This window comes from Sphaeramia orbicularis, chromosome 10 (assembly GCF_902148855.1).
Source record: "Sphaeramia orbicularis chromosome 10, fSphaOr1.1, whole genome shotgun sequence".
Lineage (NCBI taxonomy): Eukaryota > Metazoa > Chordata > Actinopteri > Kurtiformes > Apogonidae > Sphaeramia > Sphaeramia orbicularis.
The window spans coordinates 50,980,251-51,000,744 of NC_043966.1; the positions used below are offsets into that span (position 1 = coordinate 50,980,251).

Below are 20,494 nucleotides of genomic sequence, written 5' to 3' on the forward strand. Positions count from 1 at the left end.
GTTAAACGTCAGGTGTCTTTGTCACCTCACATTCTGTATATTCGGCCATAACTCTTGGTAAATGAGAAACCTGCATGAAAGATTGTGATGCGAGGATAATGGATGGGCTTGGTTTTTGTTTTAATATTGATGAGTTACAAATTTATGCAGATGATGCCATATTATATACAATATCATCTGCTGTTTTCAATGTGGGTCAAAACCTGCATTTGGATTTCTGTACTGTACACCAAACTTAAGAGACTTGGCAGATTCAGGAGGGTCTAATTTCATAATATGAAATTAGACACTGAGAATTATTATTTTTATTTGACCTCACAATGACATTTTAATCTCACCTCTATGTTGCTCTGCAATGTTTCTACAGTAACTCAGAACACATTTCTCCTTTTTCACATTTTAGAGCAAATTGCACCCAGCGTGCATTACCATCACCTACCATTTACAGTGGGCATAAAAAGTCTGCATACCCCTTTTCAAATACCAGGTTTTTGTGATGTAAAATAATAAGACCAAAATAAATCATTTCAAAACTTTTTCCCACTATTAATGAGACCTATAACCTGTACAAATCAATTGAAAAACAAACTTTAAGGGGAAAAATAACAAACTTACAATAACCTGGTTGCATAAATATGCACACGCTTAAACTAAGACTTTGTTGCAGCTCCTTTGGCCTTTATTACTGCACTCAGTCTTTTTGGGTTGGAGTCCATAAGCACGGCACATCTTGATGTGGCCATATTTGCCCACTCTTCTTATAAAAATGTTCCAAATCTGTCAGACCTCGAGGGTACCTCCTGTGCAGAGCCCTCTCCAGATCAGCCCACAGATGTTCTTTCTGACTCAGGTCTGGACTCTCGCTGGGCCATTCCAAAACCCTCATCTTCCTCTGATGAAGCCATTCTTTTGTTGATTTGGATGTGGGCTTTGGATCACTGTCATGCTAGCAGAAACCTGAAGGCTTTGTGCCAATTTTGACTGATATTTGGAACTGTTCAGAATTCCCTCCACCTTGAATAAGGCTCCAGTTCCAGTTGAAGAAAAACAGCCCCAAAGCATGATGGTGCCACCACCATGCTTCACTGTAGGTATGGTGTTCTTTTGGTGATGAGCAGTGCTGTGTTCGCATCAAATACACCTTTTGGAATTATGGCCAAAAAGTTCAACCTTGGTTTCATCTGACCATAACACATTTTCATGGATGCGTTTGGGAGATTTAAAATGTGTTTTTAGAAAATTTAGCTGGGCTTGGGTACTGTTCTTCATAAAATAAGGCTTTGGCCTTGCTCCCCTACCCCATAGCCCAGACATGTGAGATTGTCATCATATGTACTACATCGCAAGTATTTGCTAAGAATTGCTACATCTCCTTCAGTGTTGCTATCGTCCTCTTGACAGCCACCCTGACCAGTTTTCTTCTTGTCTTTTCATCAGTTTTGGAGGGATGTCCAGTTCTCTGTAATGTCGTTGTTGGGCCATTTTTTCTCCACTTTATGATGACTGTCTTCACTGTGTTCCATGGCATATTTTATGCCTTGGAAATTCTTCTGTACCCTTCTTCTGACTGACTTTGAACAATGAGACCCCTCTGATGCTTTGGAAGCTCTCTGCGGACCATGGCTTGTACTGTAAGATGTGACTACAAAAATGTCAGGAAAAGCTTACTAGAACAGTCCAACTTCATTTGGGGTTAATCAGTGGCACTTAAAATGGTGGCAGGTGTGTGCTGACTACCATTTAACATGAGTTTAAATGTGACTGGTTAATTCTGAACAGCCACAACCCCAGTTATAAGAGGGTGTACACACTTGTACAACCACATTATCTCAGTTGTTTATTTTTACTTCCCCTCCCTAAAAGATTTGAGTTTGTTTTTCATTTGATTTGTAGAGGTTATAAGTTACATTAATGGTGGAAAAAGTTTGGAAATGATTTATCTTGGTCTAATCTTTTTACATCACAAAAACCTGGCATTTTAACAAGGGTGTGTAGACTTTTTATATGTACTGTAAGTGTGGACCATATTTAATATCTCCTATTCTGAAAAGTAAAACTACATACTATTCATTCACTTTCAATCTGCAACATCACTGTAAGATTCCACTATCATAATAAACTTAAATGGAAGCAGATGATTTGTTGTGGCAACACCTAAAGGGAGCAGCTGAAAGTGTGGTGTCCTGGAAACTAGTATTTTAATCCAAAGTGTTCAACCTGAATTCAAAAGTGTTCAGCCTGTATTCATCTGCATGCCAGAAGTTATTCTTAGTGTAATATGAAGATTTTACCAGAGTAGCTGATTTTTTTCCCTTGGGAGAACGTATGAGCCCATGGAAAGTTTTCAAAAACGTGGTGAACAAAAAAAAACACATGAGCTCATGGAAATTTTGAAAATTCTGGAAAAAAGTTACATATTCATGTAACTAATACTGGGAAATAGCTGCATATTTATATACCGGTATGCTGTCCAATCCAGACAGACACCAGTTAAAACTTACCCTATCAGGTATGAAGCCAAGAGGGGGGGCTTCCCACATAACTAAAATAATATTCAAAATATGACAAAAAAGGAAAAAGGGGCATGGTCTACAGCTAAAACCCAACCTATTTTTTGTGATATAAAAGTGGTCTCCCAGAATGAAAAAGTCAGTTGTTTCTGAAGATTTCATCTCAGTGTTTATTTTGTGTATGAATTAACACTTTCTGCGACTTGAATTCTGCTCAAACTCCGAGTTTGTCTTTGGCTCTTTGTGACCGTTATTCAATGAACCTCCACTACCTAGATGGGAGTACAATGACATAAATTCAACTGCCAGAGTACAGTGTGGAAGAACATCAGAGAGACCAGAGATGTCTCCCACCTGCAGCCATAAAACTTCCACATCAATAGTAACACTAGTAGCCATAGATTTGACCTTAAATTACTTGCATGCTACTTTCCAGAAAACAGACATGAAAATACCTACTCTTAATTTGATACCTTTAGAAAATATCCTTATATGAATACCTGGGTTTTTGGTTTTCTATCTGTATCTATCTGACTTTGTATCTGATATCTCAGTATCTGTTCTTCAAAAACCACAAAAATGTCTTGACTATGTGTTTTGTAGATGTAAAATCAATCTGTGTCTGTTACTGCATTGCAATGTAAAATCAGATTTTAAAGGTTATGCTCTAAATGGGTAACCACCGCTACAGTGGGGAGTGTGTGCTTGTGACTGTGATGTGCTTTGTGTAAACTGTATTTGGATTGTATCTATGTACTGCTTGTAACTACAGTATTTTTGTCTCAAAGATGAAGTGCTCTGATGCAGCTACATCTGTATAAATAAAAGATAAAACAATGATTAAATGACCTTATTGAATTGCCGAAAACTTGACTGAGGCAGAACTGAGAACACACCTCTCCATGTTTGCAGCGAATCAGGTGGATAAGTGCTCCCTCCTGGAAAGACAGCTCCTCTGCACTCTGGGCCTGATAAGAGTACAGAGCTCTGGCCATACCTGAGAAGGGATGGCAGTTATATTTACACTCAAATGACATCGACATCCTGATAATAATCTCATCTCACTAATCCTGTTATTTATCACGTGTTGATGGGTTCAGTACTGCTGTATTTAGTGGCAAACACATCACTGACCCCTGCTTCCTTCCCTCTCCATATTCCCTGTGGATGAGGTGGAGTTGAATGAGGTGTCCAGCTGTGTGAAGTCCTCTGCTGGTAAACACAGGAACTGCACATAATGCTCAGGAACATACCCCACCTGACCACAAGAGTTACACACCTGCACAAAGACAAACACAAAAACACAGTATAGAAGGCAGAGCATGGCAACTCTTTTTATCTTTAAAAAAAATTATGGTTTTATTCCAGGATGATATTACAATATATTCGCATGATCTCAATTCCAAACCTTTAAATGGAAAACCTTTGCACTTTTTTATGTTTTTATGTTTGCATCTCCTCAGCTGAAAGATCAGAGGAGCCAGAATGGACAGAGTCTGTGTTGCAGGATGTCTCCCCAGCAGATGAATTCCCCTCTGAGAGGGCAGGAAGGGAAGAGGTGTGAACAGCCAGACAAGGACCCTTGGATAGTCCAGAGGTGCTAGAGGGTTGGTCAGGGTGATGACGGTGAAAGTCAGAGATAAGGTCCAGGTCAAGGATGTGGTGGGCAAGAATCCAAGACCTCTTCTGAACCATAGCACTCCCAGTCAACCAGATACTGGAGTCCCCTCCCACGCTGATGGCAAGGAACAAAGTATAGCACGGAGAAGGTAGGACCCGCATCAATGAAGGAGGTGGGACAGCTGGCAACAAAGGATTCTCCTGGACACATTGAACGTGGGGTGGTTTCGCAAGGAGTGTGGAAGTGTCAGTCTCACGGCTGTTGCGCTGGTGACCCTTTGGATGGGGGCTTGGCCGATGAATGTGGGTGTCCCCTTCTTGGAGTCCACCCATAGCAGAGGATCCCAAGGAGAGAGCCGCACCCTCAGGCCAACCTGATAGGCAGGAGCTGGAGTACAATGTCGGTTGGCCACAGCAACATAATGAGCCACAGAGTGCAGAAGGTTAGAGTGAGCATGGGACCAGGATCATTGACAGATGCAGATGAAGGCTTGTATTTATCAGAGACCTCCCTCTCTAGGGACTGGAAAAGCAGAGGTTGGCAGCCATTAGGACTTTGGAATGGAGAGAGGCCTGTGGCAGAGCTCGTCAAAGTGTTGTGGACATATTCTATCCAGAGAAGCTGCTCTGACCAGGAGGAGGGATTCTGGGAAACCATGCCATCTCCATCTTTTGGTTCTTGCACTTTTTGCCCTTTGGTCTGGAGGTGGAGCCCAGATGAAGGCTGGCGTTGGCCACCAGTAGATTACAAAACTCCCTCCAAAATACTGAGCAGAACTGGGGCCCTCAGTCATACACCACATCAACAGGTAGGCCATGCAGACGGAAGACATGAAGCAGGACCAGCTGGGCAGCCTCTGTGGCTGACAGGAGCTTAGGTAGGGGCACAAAGTGGACTATTTTACTGAAGCAGTCCAACACAGAGAGGATGTTTGCGCTGGAGGAGGAGAAGACCTGTGACAAAGTCCATGGAGACATGAGACCATGGGCCATGAGGACCTGGAAGTGGCTGAAGGAGTCCAGATGGGGCTTGGTGAGGGGGTTTGTGTTGGCTGCACACTGGACAGACCCTGACAAACTCTCGGGTGTCCTTTACCAAGGAGGGCTACCAGAAGCACTGGAGGAGGATGTTCTGACTTCACAGGGAGCCCAGATGGCAGGTGAGTTTGGAAGTGTGGGCCTATTGCACTATCCTAGATCTCAAGACGAAAGGAACAAAAAGACAGTGCTGAGGACAAGTGCTGGGCCGCAGCTGTCCCTCAGTAGCAGACTGTTGGACAAATACAAGATTAGACTATTCTCAGTTCATACTGTGTGTTTGAAGGTTGTGTCATAGTGACACCTCTCAATATGATTAGCACCCATTGTGTCTCCTGTTCTTGGAGATATCTGTAGCTCCTTCTACCTTGGAAGGTGCCAACGCTGCCTCCTGACCCTGGAGCTATCTGTAGGGCCCCTCAACTGTAAACACTTTGTCTTGCTATGGCAAAGATGACAGGGGATTGTAAGACAATTGTACAATGACAGGGCACTCGGACGGAAACCAGAGATAGTGAAGGTGGGGGGACATGAACTTTGTCACCAGACACATACATCACAATGTTTAGAGACACAGGAATGGTTAGGTAACCAATGGGTGTGACATTCAGTATTTCTCTATAAGAATCTGCTGTATTTTGCTGTATATTCTTGACTCCTTGCAAGTAAATTATTTTGATTTCAGAATCCAGCGACTCTCTCTTGTCTCAAAATTTTTCTATCACAAACCTCACTCTCTCTTCAATCTCCCAGGACAGGATGGCGACCATACAGAGGGCTGGAGGAATGGAGGCTGGTCCCTCGGTAGGATTCTCTCTCCTGTGAAACTGTTGAGACAGATCATCAGGCTTGGTATTTTGGGACCCAGGGCGGTAGGAGAGAGTGAAGTCAACGTGGGTGAAGAACAGGGACCATCTTGCTTGATGGGAGTTCAGTGTTTTTTCAGTATGGATGTATTCTAAATTTTTTTCAGTCCATACCAGCAAGGGTAACTTGGCACCCTCTAGCCACTGCCACCATTCCTCCAGAGCTGGCTTCACTGCCAGCAGCTGCCAATATCTTAGTTTTTTGCCGCAGGTGCCAGGAGAAGAAGGCACAGGGATGGAGCTTCTGGTCTGCAACCACTCACTGGGATTGGATGGCTCCCACCCCCACATCAGAGGCATCCTACTCCACCACAATCTGACATTCAGGATGTAGTGTTTGGAGGACAAGTACAGAAGTGAACCCAGACTTGAAGGTCGGAAGGGCCTCATTGGTAGCAAGAGTCTACAAAAGGGGTACCTTGGATGAGGTAAGGGTTGTGAGAGGGGCAACCACACAGCTGTAATTGCAGATGAAGCAACGGTAGAAGTTGGCAAACCCCAAGAAGCGTTGCAAGGATGTGACGGCGGAGACCTTCGCCCGGTCCATCTGTAGGGTGCCTTGTGCCACAATGTACCCCAGGAAGGAGACAGAGGAGGCACTGAAGGATGGCCTGGACATGGTGGACATGCTCCTCACAGGACTTGGAAAAGATAAGGATGTTATCACAGTAGACAAAGACAAAGTGGCTCAGCATGTCCCTCAGCACATCATTAATCAAGGCCTAAAACAGAGCTGGGGGCATTGGTGAAGCCAAATGGCATCATGACAGACAGAGGTTATACTGGTGATGATGCTCTCGCTCCTCAGGGGTCAGGGAGTGCAGCCCAGTTGAATAAGTTCTGGCCCTCTCAGGTGCTGCCCTGACCTCGAGGAGTTGAGCGGTTGGAAAGCCCCCGTCGCTTCTTCCATCTGTAGGCTTGGATGCGGAGGTTGATCCTGCTAACTAACTCGATCAACACATCGAGTGTGGTTGGGAGATCATGGGAGACCAGTTGGCCCTTGATGAAGTCTGCCAGGCAGTGAAGGAAGGCACCGCAGAGGGCAACAGTGTTCCAGTTGCTTTCATGGACTACTATACAAAAGTCAATGGGAAAATTGGCCATGTCTGGTCCCCCTGCCTCATGCTCATCAGGTTTCATGTTGCCTCTGAACCACAGGCTCCTGTGCTGAAAACTTTGCAAAGCTTCTCCAAAAACAAATGAAAGGAGGAGCAGGTGGTGGTTTGTTTCTCCCACTCTGCAGTTCCCCACAGACATGCTCTCAACATCAGATGGTTGATGGTAAAGGTGTGCTGGGTCAATAACAGGCAGAATCAAATCCAGGAAGTCAGACAGAGAAAAAGTGCTTGGAGAGTCGTGCATGCTGCGAAGACAATCTGACAATGGGTGAGTGAACCGGAGCTGCTGATATGCTGGCTGACTGATGAGGTGGGAGGCACAAGTCTAACTGATTGCAACTGATGAGGTGTGGCAAGGTGGGTGGGGGTGGGGGTGGGGGGGGGCTGCAGCGCAGCAGAATGTGACATACATTGGCTGTTGACAGCAGGGGTCACCAACCCTCGTCCTCAAGAGCTACTATCCTGCATGTTTTAGATGTTTCCCTCTTCAACACACCTGACATTCATTATCAGGCTTCTGCAGAGCCTGATGATAGGCTTATCATTTGAATTAGATGTGTTGGAAGAGGGATACATCTAAAACATGCAGGATAGTAGGACCAGGGTTGATGAGCCCTGGTTTACAGGCTGTACAAACTTTACTACATGGTGGGACTTACTACAGTTTTCTTTTTACAATCCATCAACTCTCCTCGGCAAACAAACACAGGATTTCCCAAAACGGTGTGATTTTTCCATTACTTTTTTGCCATTACAGAATGGTGTTAAAGTGCATCAGTTCATCTCTTTTTTTGTTTTTTGTTTTCTGATTTCACTGAAAACTTCCACGTCCTGCAGAGTTAGTTGCTGAAAACTATGTTGTACCTTTAACCAATCCTCCATGTCTCCATCTTCGATCACTTGAAGTTCTTCTCCCTCCATAACCGATAGTTCATCTGACTGGCTTGCCTAAAAAAGGGAACAATAATATGCCTTTGTCATTATTATTAACATGTCATTAAAATTGAAGCAACACAACATTAACTACCAGTTACATTATGCTCTCAGGAAAGATAACTGTAAAAAAAAAAAAAAAAAAAAAGTGTGCCATTTTGGCCAAATGACACACATAAAACATTTTGTCTCTGAATTTCCCAAACAAGATTTACTGATGAATGTGCCCATACTAATCAAACTAGTCAGTATGATTTCATATATGGTGAATGATGATGATTTTAACCTATTCCTCCTGGCTGATTTCTGAACACTAGGTTACTCAACATTTTCTATTCTCTGATATATTTTACCTTCCAGTACTTTATTCACTACATTATATCAAGTTGTATCATGTTGAAACTGAAAGGAGTTATGTGTACTTTTTATTATCAGGAACTGGGGGCAGTAGCAGAAAGTGACCTCCAAAGTATCACCCCTCACTGGTTACTGCATCAGAAATGATTATTCTATTTTTATAATAATGACGATAATGGATTAGATTAGATTTCACTTTCCTAGGCACTCAAATGCACTTTACACTTAATCAGACTCTGGTGGTGGTAAGCTGCACTGCAGCTGCCTATCATTTATTTTACTCAGATTGCTTCACTATTAACTGCATTTACAGATTATGTCTTAAGATCCATCCATCCATCCATCCATCTTCTGAACCGCTTTATCCTCAAGATGGTGCTGGGACCTATCCCAGCTACCTATGGGTGAAGGCGGGGTACACCCTGGACGTGTCGCCAGTTCATCACAGGGCTGACATATAGAAATGAACAACCAATCACTTTCACACCTATAGGTAATTTTAGCTTGACCAATTAATCTATTAGTGCATGTCTTCGGATGGTGGGAGGGATCTGGACTACTCAAGCAACAAGAACAAGAACAAGCAAAATCCACACAGCAAAGTCTTGGTGTCAGAATTGAACCCAGGACCTTCTTGCAGTGAGGTGATGGTGCTATCTACAGCACCGCCTGTGTCTGAAGAGGTTAGGCTAATTTCAAGACAGGGCAGAGTCAATGTTACAGTGGCTCAATGATCACTCAAGTGGTTTTAAGATTACAAAGATTACAAGACTGATGGGTTGGGCCTTGCTAATTTAGTAAATATCCCTACAGTACAGTACATTGTAGGGTTGGGAATCTAAGTTGTAAGGTTGATACGATATGCATTTTGATACAGCATCTCCGATCCAATATATTAAAGATACATGTGTGGCACCTCATGATGCGATACGATATGATTCACACCCAAATCATGATACAGAGCGATTAAGCACATTCTGATTCAACACATTTATTCTGGTAAAAACAATATGCAGTGCAATTCAATGAGCTTGATTATTTATTTATCAAGTAAGACCATGACTTTTTACAAAGTGGCTTTTGTGCAATTTCAGAACATGTGCCTCACATACAGTCAGGTGAAAAAGTTAGGACTTTGTTTCCAAAGTCGTTTCTCTGCATGTTTCTAACACTCAACTTCTTGCTCCCTCGCAGAATCAATTTGTAATGTAATATATTTGTAATGTAGGTAAAACAGAAAAAGGTTCTGTCACTTTAACAGACACCTGCTCAAGGTATTCTGGGATGTGCTGTTAGATATGTACATGTATGTCACTGTTTCAGGAAGTATCTCTGATATGTATGGCAGTATTCAATGCAGTTGATATAGTAAACAGTACATGTTCAGAAACCACATGTTGTCACCTCCTTCTATGTCTGTCAGATTCAGATACAGACATTACAGTATTCATTCGGGGCGCTCGTGCCACAGTCCATCCACAGAGCTCATACTGGTGTATACAGTGTACACATCCACGAACATGTGACGTACATTAACGTGGGTCTACAGAAAAGAAAAACTTTACCCAAATAAATAGTAACACTTCAGAGTACAAATATATTCCATTGAACGGATCACATTTTATCGACAAACATTCAATAACTGATTGCGATATCATTCCAAACTTTTCATTCACTTGCAGCTTCTCTACCGGTGCACTCGGATCGTGCATGCGCATGTCAGTGTATTGATTGTATTGGATAATCTTCCCATCCCTAGTACATTGTCGTCTTTAGCAATGGCACATTTATCAATGATAATGTTGTCATTTTTGAATGCTTTCCTCTTAACATCCACTGGACCGCTGGTGGCCCATTTTAGGGTTAGTGTTAGGCTCAGGTTAAATTGGAACCATCTTTAAACTGATGTAGTTTAGATAGTGCTTCAGTCAAATGTTTAATACAGACACTAAAAGCTATTCCTATAGCCAATGATACAAAATGAAGCAGCAGTGTTAGGAGAGTACAGCTACAAAAATATGACTTCTGCACTTGTGCTATGAGGCTAATGATATGTGTTTGAAGTAACACAGAAGAATAGGTCACATGTATTCTCTGTTCTTTTAGACTGTGTTCTACTTGAGCAGACTTTGACGGGATATACCTGAAAACTATAGATCACTCTGCAGGCTGTGGGGTAAACACACCCTCCAGGTGTCGAAGCTGGATCAGCGAAGATGTCTCCATTCTCGTCCTCGTAGTCCTCAAAGTCCGTCAGCTCAAACTCATCCTCCTGGAAAACACACAAGGATATACTGATGCTCTTTAAGTATTTTACTCTTTACTTTATTCTTGCCTAAGAATCAAGACCGACAGCCCAGGGACAGTTTTCTATCTGAACTCCATGTCAGTTTTAATCATTAAAAAGTGGATAAGATGTTTTACTGTCATGTTTCGTATACTTCTCTGTTTACTGAATGTTTTCATACTGAAAAATCCTCTGTGGACTTCCTCTGCTCACTGAGCCTCCTCTCCCTCTCCAGCTCCTCCTCTGCCTGGTTCATTGCACTGTCAAGCCACAGTTCGATCCCTGTGACACTCTCTGACAACAGAGCCAGACGGGCCTCTGCCTTCACCCTGCTGAGCTGAAAGATACAGACAGACAGACGGTAGTGGGGAGGGTTTGCAAGTGCACCAATTAGTGTCATCAGATGAAGAGAACATACAACTTCATTTGAGTTGTAGAACATATGTTTTTATGACAATCAAAGAGCAGGTACCCTTGCTTTCCTGACACTCTCCTGCACCTCACTTATCTTCTGCTCCACGCTGAGCCCTGTCTCCCCTGACAAGAGCTTCAACCGACTCTCTAAAGTCTGCAGAGCCTGACACACAGACACAAGAATCACAAGACAAACTGTTAAAATCAGCACTGACCACTCCCAGCTGTAGAGTCATATGTCATCTCCACTGTTAGGATCGCTCAATCAAAACATGACATGGAACAGAGTGGATGGAGTTGTTTTCATCACCACTACCCATTGACAGTAGGTCTTTTGACATCCACATTATAATAAAACAGGTGCAAGTAACATTAGCTAATGTACTATTGAACTTAGAACTAGGTTAGTTGAATTTGAATGATATTGTAGCCTGAGCTACTGATCACACATTCTAGGTAAAATAAGGTAGATTGATATTAATGCATTTAAACCTTGTTTGAAAATACATTTCTAAATTTAGTTATAAAATAATAACAATAACAATAATAATAATAATAATAATAATAATAATAATAATAATAATAATAATAAATTAAAAACATAAACATATCGCTGATGGTTTGGTTGTGGTTGTGGCTTAGTGTTTAAAGCTTTTGTGTACATGTTAATATTTAAGAACAGTTCATTTAATTCAGTTATGGTCTGATTTCTAATTATCAATAACAATACAAAACAGTTCTCTTGAATTCCTGAAATTATTTGCTGACAGTCTTAATCTGACTGTGGTGGGGTTTTTTCACCCCCGCCAGCAGCATGTGTATTCTCATACGCTGTTTCTATCACTGAGGTTTTTTTTATATTGGCTGATTATGAAATATGTTTTTCATATATTCACATGATATTCTTCACTGTCATCTGTGGCTCTTGACTCACATTGTGTTAAATACAATTAATACAATTACATAACTTACAAATCTTGGAAGTCTCATGAATAGTCTATTAGCTTTCTTTCATAACAGACACATTGCATCAACATGGCAGAGCTGTCTGTTCTGGTGGTCCTACCCTCTGTCCGTGGGTGAATATCTTGTAGTCTTTAGCTGCCTTGGAGGCCCACTTCTTCACCTCCCGAACCAAACAGCCCTCTCCTTGAGAGGGACAGACATCCTGCAGGACACACACCTGAAAAGCAGCAACAGCTTTTAGGCAAATCCTTCAACGCAAATGTCTTTCACTTCCACAATTTTACATCATGTTTATCATATTAAATATCAAGATATTCTGCCACATTTGTGTTGATTAAACTTGCTTATCAAGATTTTCTGATAAGATTTGCTGTTTCTAGAGTAAAACAGTTTTTTTCCCCCTTAAAAGATAACTCTGCTCTTCTTAATGCCAATTAAAAGCCAAGTGCCATGATATAACCCCAGCAGTTAGCATTAAAATAGTTCAGAATTGACTTACAGTACTTAGTCCTTTAGGCCACCTTTAACTTTGTTTTTTGCAGGGTTGAAATGAGCATGTATATTTATTTCTCATTCGGTTTTCGTCAGATACAGTCGTAAATGGGAAGTATATGTACAACCTTAAAAGACACACAAAACTGAACTAAATGAGTTGTAAAGGTTAAAGTCACTCTTTAGCATGGCCCCTGACCCCATGACAAGAAATTACACAAACAGTTGGAAACGTGTTGAATGAAACCTGCCATGAAATTTCAGAAAATGAATGCAATAAATCTTAAATTGTCTGAACAAAAGGGTTAAAGACATGTTAAATGCAAAAGGAGGTCACAGTAAATATGACCTCTTTGATTTATAGAAGCTCTTTTTTTCCTGATATTTTTGTTTTTAATGCTGTGCATACTTCCCATATATCCAGATTGTATCTTAATACAAGGACTGAGAAATGCATATGTTTGGTCATTATTACTTTACTAAACCAGAAAACCTAATGTTGACCGATGACTTTTGCATAGTAGTCCAGTGTGATAATACATCTACATTATATGGCATTACTGTTATAAACACAACAGTGTGTGCTAACACTTAGCAAGTGGCTGAAATTACTCTGTGGCATTGTAACACACTTTCTAATTTGTAGTATAGTCACGCAGTGTAAGTAATAAGTTTTTGTTAGCCATCACTACATCATCTCAATTTAAAATGTGACTACTTCCTGACACCAGTACATTACATAAGTGTTTAGGATAAATAAAATATTGGTATGGTTTTTGTAGTTATAAAACAGAACATGATTTTTTTGCCAATCAAATAGAAACAAAAATTCAAAATAAAAATTTTGTCCAAAAATAAAAGGAAATGCCGTTAATCTTTAATTCATTAGGACCAGAAAAGCATCCATTTATTTAATATCAAATCAGTTAAATTTTATTCTATTTTGTAAGAAGTTAAACAAGATAAAGTTGTCTTACTTTTGTCTAAAATTGTCTTCAGTTTTTAGCAGATTTTATCTCTTAAATACTGGAAGTAGCCTTTCCGCTGTGTATCAAGTAAAATAAGTAGGATTATTTATTTCAGTGAGTTTAATAGAGTAGAAGTCCTACTCTTTCTGCTGTGTCCCATGGGACATATTTGGAGAAAAATTTAATGGTGGTCAATGGTGAGAGAATGCAATTCAGAAAAATATTTGTATGAAGTCACAGTTGGTGGCAAAGATAGAAAAGAAACATCAAGTTTTGTATTAAAACCACAGACTTCATCTCATCACATGTGATGCATGTCATCAACACCAAAACTGCTGCTACCTTGACATATTTTATTGTAATTGGAAAAAGGTGAAAAAGTATTAAAAAATGTGAAAATCACTACAGTCTGGTCATGTTGAAGCTGCAGAGGCATAGTTACGATGATGTCACCTCTGTGACTTTCAGGTGTCTAGTCTTTGTATTTCTTATTTTCAGTCTGATACTATGCGTTTTACCATAGATGACGACTTTCTTGACTTGCAAAATTGTCTTTTAATTTGACAGATATCATAGATGTAAATGATGACAAAGTTCAAATGGGACCAAAAAATGTACTTCTTCCCCTTAAATGTAAGGGGTGGGACTTTGACTCTCTGCTATCACCTCTCATGCTTCCCAAACTCCACTCTTTTCTTGTTCAAACATTACCACTTTTGTATGATGGTCAAAACAATTCAATGCACTGCAGCTTGACAGAATGCATGTTAATATGCATATCAAGAAAATGGCTTCTTCAGCTTGACAACAAAGTCTCAAATATTGCACACACTCACAAGCACACCCAAATAAAACTGTGAATATTTGTGTTGTGAGTTTTGCAGCATTTAATTTTTTTTTTTTAATTATAATTGTATTCTGCTAAGTATGTGCAATACATGAGTATTGATGAAGATGTTTTCTTAATTTGCATTTTATATCAATTTGTATGGATTTTCTAAAGATGAAGTATGTAGGGCTCTCTCTGCTACCATATTTCTCACAGTGATTTTGCATTTTGCTGATTTCAAGGTGGCTTTTTTTCATGCCTGACTAAAAATGTCCAGTGTTCCTCTGCAGGTCACACACAAACATGCCAACACACCTTGTCATGTGGAGCTGACTGGAAGGTGAATTCAGGTATTTTACTGAAAGTAATAGATTCCTGTAGAAACTGTTGAACATTTCTTTCTCTGGTCACCTGGAAATCAGTATGAAACAGGAACAAATTCAATAATTATTGCCATGAGAAACAACACCTTGAAATGTCTTAGATGTGCGCAATTAAAGGCACCAATGCACCTGATGCCGATGTATTTTGAAAACCGAAGTTTCATTTTATGTCTGGAATTACCAGTAAACACAAATGCAGGGTTTCCCCTCTTCTTGATAATAATGGATTGGGTTTATATAGCACATTTCTAGGCACTTGAAGCACTTACATTGAATCCATTATTCATTCATTCCATGGTCACACACTGGTGAGAAGTACAACAGATCTCACTGTGCTGTTCTATTTTCCTCTTTTTTTAATTTTTCATTACTTTCAGTCACTACTTCACTACTTCGTGTCTTCTAGAGAGGAGGTGGGGAATGTCTAATGTCTGATTTCAGAGGAGTCACTGCAGCATATTTGTACACACCTTAGTAACACTGTCCCATATCCTGCTGTAGTGTTTGTGTGTGGACAAACATGTGTCCATCTCTGTCCCACACAGCCGAGTGAAGTGGCTTCGGAAGTTGTCATAAACATCCTCATCCATTTGCTAAAGAAGACAAAAAGTGAAGACAGACTTCAAAAGTCTTATTTTTGTCCAACAGTCTTAATGATAAGTGAATCAGGATAAAAATGATGTAAAACACAAAACAAGTTAAAATGTAGCATGATGAAACCAATGTGAGATATCTACAGTAAGATGAAAATAATATAGAAGATGTAATAAGACACAAATGACTGAAGATCTAACAAGACAAAGAGGACATAAGAAACGTAACAAGATGTAACAAAACAAAAACAGTATAAGAGACATAAGACAACAACTATTTATGAAACATAGGGGGATGGACATGATAGGAAATAATGTGACAAGATGAGAATAACGCAAAAGGGTTAAGAAAAAAATAACCATGTAAAATACATAAGAAGGTGATACATACGACAAAACAAGACAAGACTTTAGGAATTTCAATTGCAATATAGTTACACTACTACCTAAGAATGTGCTGACTTTTTTCTAACTGTTCATTGTATTTTGATTAAAATATTTTGGCTTCACACCAAGGGAACAGCAGTTTGGAACAGATGACTAACAAAGTAATAAACAGAAGGTAGGATATGATGATATTTGAAAAAAAAAAAAGAAAAAGTAACAATTTTCAATTGACGTGTAGATAGACCAGTAGCAATAATCAGTCTATCAATATCCAATGTTCACTTATATGCTGTGATATGTATGACAACAGTGTTTTATAATACATCCTATCACTGAAATATACTCTACTTGTCATCAATGTTTTTGGTTCTCTTGCTCATAGATCACTAAATCACATTTTTTAACAATAGATCAGTCACCTGGATTTTGACATTCTTCTTTGTATGCACAGGAGGTAAGCATTCATCTTTGTAGAGCCCCTCAGCTTTTGAAGAATTATTCTTCTCAGTGGTGATGAGTATTTTATTTTATCCGATGTTTTCCAGTGTTTATGCAAGACATGAGCATGTGTTTGTGGGTATTACCTCCATTATGCTGGGTAAATCATTCGTATAGTAATGCCGTTGATGGGCGCTGACTGCAGCTAACGCCAGCAGGTAGTCATTGCGAACTTCAATCAGACGGTCGTCACACTCCTTCAACCTAGCACTGAGCTGGATGCATGACAACAAAAAAATGCAGTTAATTGGGATTCTTTTTGGAATTTTTTTTTCTTTTTCTTTTTTTTTTTTTTTAAAGTAACCATGTGTTTCTGCAAACCATGGTTTTGAATTATGTCACTACGATTTAATCACAGTTCTATAACTCTATTATGTACTAGCAATAACTCATATGCTATACTGTATAATTTACTGATGATATACTCACATGAGATTTTTGTTTTTTGAAAGACTGCAATGAAAAGGTGTTAGACTTTTTAATGTTGTTGTGCTACTTGTGACAATAAAGGCATTCCAGTCTCTTCTAATTTGTCATCGAACAATCTTCTAACTTTTGTTTGTTGTCAAGGTAGGTGGGAGGGAAGGTGGAAATACAAAATCCAAGACGTTCTATACCAATCACACAAGCATTATTAGAACTGGATTCCAAACTCCAAAATGGTGACTGTTTCCAACAGAAAGATGCTCTCAAGTGTATTTGGAAAAAGTTTCCTAACTTGCATGTTCCTACTGCATTATGGGGCTGGTCACTACACTGCCTTTACAGTCATTGCCATAATTTGTAATTTTTGCCAGGATTTTCAGACAATGAATAGAAATGTGTGCAACATATATATTTAACCTTTTTTTTTTTTTTTAAAGACAAAACCTGATACATACCTGATAAATACTATAATACAGATGTGTGAAAAGTAAAAACACAAATCCTGATGTCCATGTTTTTTGGTTCAGAACGTTGAACACATAGTTTGCAGAAATGTATGACATTTTATTTTGGCAAATAGGTTACCTTAGCTGTCATTTTATGTAATCCTGTTTTAAAGTGGAAGAGTCCATGTTCACTCTTTCTTGCTCTGGAAGACAAACACACTTGTATGTATGACTTGAACATTACAAAGCCAACTGCAAAAATTTGAGGATGGTGTGGAAAATGTAAATGAAGACAAAGCGCAATGACGAGAATTTACAATTGAACTATAAAAACTTATCAAATGTTGAAACTTCGAAAATGAAAAACATTTCAGTGTCAAACACACTGTCATGTGACACAGAAAGACACATGAAGGCCCAGCTGTAGATACAATTGTATAAAGTAAAAAAAAAAATGAGATGAGGAAAAATCTGAGTTTGATGGCAGATGACAGATTAACAAAAGTCTGTCAACAATGTCTGGAACCGAGGAGACCAGCTGATGGAGTTTTGGGGAGAGGAATGTTGTCTCATTTTTGACTGATGTATGATTCTAGCTGATCAACAGTGCTGGGTGTTTGTTATCATATTTTTGTTTCATCCATCCATCTTTGGGTCATGGGGGCAGTGCGGTGTCCAATCTCAGAAAGCGGATTTGCAACAATTGGATTCATACTGCTTTGCAAAAAAAAAAAGCAATGAGGTAATGCATGGAGAATGCCCAGAGGCATATAACCAAACAACTATATTATCAAACAAAAAGAGTTGAGAATAGTTTAAAATGTTCACTGTATGTAATATTTACCATATATGTGTGTTTCTGGTATAATATCACAACTTGGGATAATTAGGCCTTTAGACAGGCCTTTGACCTGCTCATGAGCTGCTCTGAGTAATAGAAAATGACTGAAGCAACGCCACCCCCTCAGGGAAGGGGGGAGAAGAAACTGAGGCTCACAAAAGAAATGCTATACTCAGCAACGGAAGTAGGCCATAAGTGAAGGTCATATTTGGGAGACCCTCTCCTGCTTCAGTAGAAATTTGTGCCAAAACAATCATGATATTTAATGAAATTAGCATTTGCTAAATGTATATAAGGTAAAGGTCTGAGCCATGTGGCTCAGAGTAGTTCTGGTGTGCTTCATGTCACTGTGAATTGCTCTTGGGTTTTTTGTTGACAATAAAACTCTGTTGCCTTGTGTGCTGACTTCTGGTGATTCAGTTGAAGGCCGATTCTTTGTGAACAGAGCAAAGCCCAGTCTGACTGAGGCCTCATTTTGATCTAAGATGTCTATTTCACGACAGCAGCAGCCCCGGCTTCCCTCTCCCCAGCCACCTCCTCTAGTTCCTCAGGAGGGCTTCCAAGGTGTTCCTAGGTGAGCCCAGAGATACAGTATAGTCTCTCCAGGATCTGGGTCTGCCCTTGGTTCTCTTCCTGGTTGGACATGCCCATAAAACACTTCATGAGGGAAGCATCTAGGAGTCATCCTAACCTGATCCTTGAACCACCTCAAATGGCCTCTCTCAATGTCAACGGCTCTACTCTGAGCCACTGCCAGATGGCCGACCCCCTTGCCTAATCTCCAAGGGAGAGTCCAACCATCCTCATTTCCACCTCTTGTATCTGCGATTTTATTCTGAAGGTCACTACACCCAGCTTGTGACCATAGGTGAGAGAAGGAACATTGATAGACCAGTAAAGTCCAGAGCTTTGCTTTTTCATTCTAGCCCTTCATCACCAAAACAGACTGGACAGCTTCTACATCACTGCTGACACTGCCCAAATCTACCTGAGGACCATGGACCCAACAGTTGGAGGTGCTAACGTTCATTGCTAACCTTCATCCTGGCTGCTTCACACTCGGCTGTAAACCATCTTAGTGCAAGCTGGAAGTCACAGTTTGATGAAGCCATCATCTGCAAAAAGCAGAGGTGCAACCCTGAGGCCCCCAAACTGGATCCCCTCTGCCCCCTGGCTGCACTTAGAAATTCTGTCAGTAAACATTACAAACAAAATCAGCCACCTTGGCAGAGTCTTGACCTGTGTGATCAGAGGTGAGCAAAATATCCAGATACCCTCACCCAGATCAGAGTTACTGGGGCTCCACTGTGGAGCCAGATCTGCGGGGTTGGCTGGTGAGCACCTGGTGGTCGGGCCCTTGGCCATGGAACCCGCCTTTACTCATCCCAAAGGAGCAACACAAGAACATCCTCCTGTGGACCCATCGCCCCCATAAGGAAATATACGGGTCTGGTGCATTGTGGATTAGTTAGCTGTCAGGTATGGAGGCCCTGGTGATATCATTGTCAGCTGCCTAAGCACGTTCTAGAAACCTATTTTGTTTCATGGTCTGTCAAATGTCTCATTTGGTGAAAGGTCTAGATTGTGCACAGAACCTTTTACTACAAAGCCATGCATTTCAGTGGATGGAGTTTAGCAATGGCTTGTCACCATCTGTGGCGGTGGGACTGCCGGCTCCTCCCTCTCCACATCACCCTCACATCACCCATGATCTGATTCACCTGTTGACGGTCACGCAACTGCAGCACTTCATCCAGTTAGCCTATTTAAGGCTCAGTGCTGCAGCTGCACGACGCTGATCCATCTCATCATCTCTATAAGATCCACAACCCGGACATTTACCCACTCGGACTATGACTCAGGTTTTGTGTGTGTTTCCATGTTTTAGTTGTTATTTTTGTTAATAAATTCGTTGATTTCCCTTCAGCACTTGCCCCTTCAGCATTTGAGTCCTCTGTTTTCAACCACCGTAACATGGCTGGCTAAAATATGCAAGGCCTTCCCTGAAAAATACATACCGTATACCTTTGAGCACTGATGATGTCTGTCCAGAGGTGCAAGCTGGCCATTCCATAGGCACTAATGTACCCCGTATCATCAGAGATGTGGGCTTTTGAACCGAATGCTGAACACAAGCTGAGTGGTCCCTCTCCATTTTAGTCTCGAGGATGTGGCATCCATGTTCTCCAAAAGGAATTTAAAAGTCTGATTCATCTGACTACAGAGCAGATTTACACTTTTCCTCAGTCCAATTTAAATGTGCTTTTCCCCAGAGAATATGGTGACATGTACATATGGCTTCCTCTTAACATGACAGAGCTTTAACCTGCATTACAGATGACATGGTGAACTTTGTACATGCATTATTACTTTACAGACAGTGGTATCTGGAAGACTCATGTGTTTTTAATGTTATGCACAAAGATCCCTTCAGATTCTCTTCAGATTCAGAATCTTTGATTATATTATGAAAGTCTTTGCAATGTCACATTGATCAACATCATTCTATATGTTCATTGTTC

The 20,494-nt window shown here is 40.5% G+C and overlaps 1 protein-coding gene and 1 long non-coding RNA gene across 3 annotated transcripts in view; one reads left to right on the forward strand and one right to left on the reverse strand.

The window, feature by feature from the left end:
• Window positions 1–20,494, reverse strand: part of LOC115426591 (F-BAR and double SH3 domains protein 1-like) — a 34,534-nt gene that overhangs the window by 4,911 nt on the left and 9,129 nt on the right. For both annotated transcript variants that reach the window (XM_030144692.1, XM_030144691.1), the window contains exons 7-17: window positions 17,271–17,334; window positions 16,346–16,474; window positions 15,252–15,374; window positions 14,714–14,809; window positions 12,210–12,326; window positions 11,202–11,306; window positions 10,911–11,066; window positions 10,586–10,714; window positions 8,017–8,100; window positions 3,645–3,789; window positions 3,407–3,507 (exon numbers count right to left, since the gene is read on the reverse strand). In XM_030144692.1, the coding sequence (XP_030000552.1) occupies window positions 3,407–3,507; window positions 3,645–3,789; window positions 8,017–8,100; window positions 10,586–10,714; window positions 10,911–11,066; window positions 11,202–11,306; window positions 12,210–12,326; window positions 14,714–14,809; window positions 15,252–15,374; window positions 16,346–16,474; window positions 17,271–17,334 (1,249 nt within the window). The remainder of the gene's footprint in view (window positions 1–3,406; window positions 3,508–3,644; window positions 3,790–8,016; window positions 8,101–10,585; window positions 10,715–10,910; window positions 11,067–11,201; window positions 11,307–12,209; window positions 12,327–14,713; window positions 14,810–15,251; window positions 15,375–16,345; window positions 16,475–17,270; window positions 17,335–20,494) is intronic.
• On the forward strand, window positions 1,575–19,456 carry LOC115426592 (uncharacterized). Its single transcript, XR_003936372.1, has 3 exons — window positions 1,575–2,015; window positions 18,559–18,568; window positions 19,445–19,456. It is a non-coding gene; the product is annotated as an uncharacterized LOC115426592 (long non-coding RNA).